The sequence below is a fragment of the Mus pahari genome, chromosome 21, assembly GCF_900095145.1.
Source record: "Mus pahari chromosome 21, PAHARI_EIJ_v1.1, whole genome shotgun sequence".
Taxonomy (NCBI): domain Eukaryota; kingdom Metazoa; phylum Chordata; class Mammalia; order Rodentia; family Muridae; genus Mus; species Mus pahari.
Window position 1 is genome coordinate 32,051,906 of NC_034610.1, and position 4,910 is coordinate 32,056,815.

The 4,910-nt window shown below is 46.6% G+C and overlaps 1 protein-coding gene across 3 annotated transcripts in view; it reads right to left on the reverse strand.

Annotated features, from left to right (window-relative positions):
• Positions 1 to 2,934, reverse strand: part of Pcmt1 (protein-L-isoaspartate (D-aspartate) O-methyltransferase) — a 35,581-nt gene extending 32,647 nt beyond the window's left edge. The window contains exon 1 of one of the 3 annotated variants that reach the window (XM_021221012.2): positions 2,317 to 2,934. In XM_021221012.2, the coding sequence (XP_021076671.1) occupies positions 2,317 to 2,539 (223 nt within the window). In that variant the 5' untranslated portion in view covers positions 2,540 to 2,934. Of the gene's footprint in view, positions 1 to 2,085; positions 2,150 to 2,316 lie in introns of those variants that run through there. The other 2 variants (XM_021221013.2, XM_029533008.1) reach the window with 2 other exon arrangements.
• Positions 2,935 to 4,910: the final 1,976 nt, after the last annotated feature.

Here is a 4,910-nt window from a genome sequence, read left to right on the forward strand (position 1 = left end):
GGCGTCAGATCTTGTTACAGATGGTTATGAGCCACCATGTGGTTGCTGGGATTTGAACTCTGGACCTTCGGAAGAGCAGTCGGGTGCTCTTACCCGCTTAGCCATCTCACCAGCCCGTGTTCAAGTATTTTTAAAGAAAGCTAAATAGCTTGAATTCTCTAATTTCCTCTTACTAATGAATTATATACTTAGTATAAAACTAAATATCTACCATGTAATATGTATGTATACACACACACATATATATAGTTTATATCATACACTGTATAGTATAAAACTAAATATCCACCATCCATAAATGTTAAATATTTCTTGTATCCTTATAAGTTTCAGTTAAGTAATATAATACAGTAAAGTGATAATAAAACCACTTGGGAAAGATCTAGTTTTAGGTTACCACAAATTTGGCTATAAAAGAGACTTTAAAAGCCTGATAGATCACAAATGTCTACCGCAGCCAGGTGTCTACTGTGATAACCTCTTAGGGGGAAAATTACCTAGTCACAATTCATGTTCAGAATATTATATGCTGCAATAGGAGGCACTTGGCTCATGTTATCAAAGTTTATAGAACATTTCTAGTACTGGGCTTATGTGTAAGCCACAGAACATAAACAACACTTTACACTATTGCCTCAGTGTTTAAACATCTATTTCCTTTCAGATATACTTCTACAAAGAGAATGTTGACAAAGGTTGATAACATTTAGCTATCTAAACACACTTCACTGCCTTTCATTAAGATCTAATATCTATTTAACTATGATTTTTAAAATGTGATGATTAATATTAAGTACCAAGGGCTGGTGAGATGGCTCAGAGGGTAAGAGCACCCGACTGCTCTTCCTAAGGTGCAAGGTTCAAATCCCAGCAACCACATGGTGGCTCAAACCATCCTTAATGAGATCTGACTCCCTCTTCTGGAGTGTCTGAAGGCAGCTACAGTGTACTTACATATAATAAATAAATAAAATCTTTAAAAAACAAATTAAGTACCAAATAGTCCTACTTGTTTCTCTCACTCACTTTTTTGTTCCTTACATAGATCCCAGCATTTAATGCAAAGGGAATTGGCATTCCTAGGAGGGGTGGGGGTGGGGGTGGGGGTGACTATTGATTCTTTGAGAAAATTCCATTGTTTATCACTCCAGCCCTCCAGGTGATTATTAATAGAGTTGAGAAGTAAGATAAATACCTGAAAGGCTTTAAGAAAGAAAGAAAGAAAGAAAGAAAGAAAGAAAGAAGAAAGGCAAGGCAAGGCGCAAGAAAATTACGTCACCCGGCAGACTATGATTATTTTTGCAAAATTGGTGGCAAAAGAAACTGAATTCTGACCAGGGTGAGATTATGAACTTGCAGCTCTTCTTGGTCTCTGAACCAGACAACACTCTATTTTAATTTAGAAAGGAAAGTGACACAGCATTCATTCTATCCTGAAACTATCATCAAAGGAAGCAATACGAGTACAGAAAATGCTATTCTTTAAAACAAAACAAAACAAAACAAAACAAACTTTCAAACACGCTTTTAAAAGCCAATGAACACTCTTGAGAAAAAAAGTTGGAACATTTTATACACACAATGGTCTGCTGGATTCAGGACCTCCAAAGGCTCCAAACAAAGTCTCTTAGGAGCAGCATGCGCTGACAATCCCTCGCTCCCCCGCGCCCCCCCACCCCCCGCAGAGAGCCTATGCTTTGGACAGCAACCTGAGAAACTGCTCCCAGCAGCCACCCGTAACCGCAAGAGTCGGAACGTCCTCTCCCTCCCCTCGCTGCTATCAGACAGCAGCATCTCCCTCCAAAGGAAAAAACAGAGGGCGGGGGAGGCAGAAAACACAAAGCTCGCAGGGAATCAACCGACAACAGTGAGGGAACCCGTAGGCCGAAGGTGGCGTCCCCTCGGTGCTAGTGCAGTCACCAGACACAAGCCCGCACTTCCCCACCCCGAAGTCACGCCCCTCGCCGGTAGGACCGCAGACTCCGGCAACAACCCCGCCACCTGTGCCGCACCCTGTCCCCCCCGCAGCCTGCGAGGAGGCGGCGGCCCGTGTCCCACCCGCAGCAGCTCCCTCTTGGCTACTACCCTCTTCCCATCCACGTCGCCGAGTGACAGGTCCCGGGAGAGGAGACTGCAAAAAAAAAAAAACAAAAACAAAAAACGCACGGCGTCCCGAACTCCCGGTGCAACGGCGCTGCGACGCCCTCCAGCAGACGCAGGGGAGCAGACCGAACGTTCCGGATCGTCAGGGGGTGGGGGACAGCGTCCAGGCCCGGCCCTGCTCCCTGGCCCACGCCGGGCGGGGGTGGCACTTACTGCGGAGGTTGTGGATTAGCTCCGAGTGGCTGGCGCCGCCGGATTTCCAGGCCATCGCGAGGCACACCCGGAGCAGGTACAGAACCACCTTCAGCGCGGCGACGGTCCCTAGCAGTTTCCCCAAGAGTGAGACCACCTCCCACACGGTCACCGCCCCGCCGGTGTCCCCGCTCGAGCGGCCGCTGTTACTGCCGTCGCTGCCGCCAATGCGCGCTCCCGGCATCCCCCGCGGCACGCATGCGCTCTGTGACGCCGCGCAGTCCGGGGTGCGGCCAGGCGGGGCCCGAGGCGGGGGAGTCCTGGAAGCCCGGTAGCGAACCGGGGGCGCCCACCAGTGCTCGGTGGCCGCAGCGAGGTCGGGCAAATGAACGCTGCTGGGTTCCCCTTGCTGAGGCCTGCAGCACCTGCCTCCGTCCTGCGGCCGGCGAGCGGGTTGTTGTGCGCGATGGGACTCGTTCCTAGCTGCGGCTCCGGCTGAAGCAAGGCAGCGGGATGGCGGGGTCCGACGTGTGCCGCCTTCTTGGGCTCCGCAATCGCCACTCCGTCAGCCGTTGCGAGCGGCCGGTCTGCTCCTATGGCTGTCTAGATTGCTAGATGGTGTGCTGACTCCGTCTTGCCTCGTCCAACCCGGTGCACTAACCTAAGGCTTCTGCATGGGGCCAGAATAATCATTTTAACAGAGCCCAAGGGCAAAGGGCCTCTCCAGTACGAAGTCCGCTAGCCTATGTCTCAGCACGGCCCTGATGAAGCAGAGGCTCTGGTTTGTTTTCAGCTCTGAAGGCGCAAATTGAAGGTGGAAGGATACTGTGACATGGAATTGGGGGTAGAGATGCTTCCCTGGTTAAGAGCAAAAGTAGCCGAGAGCTATAATTGGTTACAAAATAAGCTCAGTATCCTGTGGTGGAAGTGTTGTTCTTCCTACCCAAGTATGAGTTTCAGCTTAAGCTCACAAATTCCATCCTTAGACTGGGCACCAATTTTACTGCTTTCATCTCTGCAACATTCTAAGAATGGACAGAAAACACTGTCTGCCGCATCCAACGCGTGCTAGCTTACTGAATTGGGACACAGCCATGACTCCAGTAAACTTTCAGGGAGGAAACAAAGTTAAGACACCTAAGCTGTGCTATGACATCAGGAGCAATTTCCAAATTTCATCAGTTGTAACACTCAACCTGCTTATAATCTGAAATGTCCGTCACCTATTTTCATGGGTCCTGTAACTATGTCAGTGTTCTTCAACATTAAGAGTAAAGCAATGAGTTTTAGACTCGTCCGTTTTTCCTACCCAGTACCATCTGCTCTTCTAGTCTGAGTTTAAAAGTTCATTAGAATCTCCTTGTGTTTAGGTACTTTCATCTGACTGCTTTTCTGTATGGGTCATGATGTTTACAGCTGGTGAGTTTAATCCAATCACCTTTTCCCACTCCTCAGTCCATAAATATAATTGAACCTCAGCTTAGGTGAAGCGGTCCAGAGATGACCTAGTTTTCTCCATTTTCGAATGATTGGACACCTCATAAATTCTGTCTTGCAAAACCTATCATTTCGGTGACTGGCATATTGTATGGGGGAAAGAAAAAGCCAGGTTGGGTAACAGTCTTGCTGCTGGAAAACAAAACAAAACAAAACAACAAAAATCCTCAAGCTTTTTATAATCTAATAACTCTCATATCATGACTCCTTTTAAAGAAACGGCCAACACAGTTTGGAACTCCTATAGTAAAAAGGAGAATAGCAATACTAATAAATCTTTCCTCTTGTATTATGAAGGTCTTACATCCTAGTCCTGGAAATCTGATTAGAAGAACAACACTGGGCTAGGGGGGTGGCAGAGGTCTTGCCTAACTAGTAGAAGATCGTAGGTTCCCTCTTGTGCACCATTAACAACAGCAAACAGCAGAAAACAAACAAACAAACAAAAACCAAAGAAACAACAAACAAAAAACCCTGAATGCCATTAATGACCTAGATAGTAGTGCTGCTGGGTTTAGCTAGAACAATGCAGATTGCAGTCATCAGGAAAAGGTACACATGGGTACTGAGCCTGGAAGGGTGGACAAGATGATGCAAAACAGGAGTGGAGGGTAGGTGTTACCAAGAGCACAGACATACCATAGCACTGGGATGTGGCCTAGTGACACAGTTCTCAGCAAACTCATTGTTAATTATGTGTCTAAATGAACTGACCAGGTTTACAAAGCAAGGGAAAAAAAAAACCTAAAGCCAAATGACCTGGAGAGATGGGTCAGCAGTAGAGAGCACTGATTGCTCTTCCAGAGGATACTGGGTTCAATTCCCAGCACCCACGTGGTGGCTAACAATCCTTTGTAACCCTAGTTCCAGGGGAGATCCTAGACCCTCTTTTTTCCTTCTTGAGCACCAGGCAAGTGTGTGGTGCACACATATATGTGCAGGCAAACATTCATACACATAAATCTTTGTTAAGATAAAACTAGAGTTCCAAATTCTAATTCCAGGCTCCTCCTACTGTTATAAGTCAACTTTGCATCAGAAGAGGAAGATATTGTTGGTTCCTTAATGAAAATACTTCCGGATAATTTTTTTATCTTTTTCTTTTCTTTTCTTTCTTT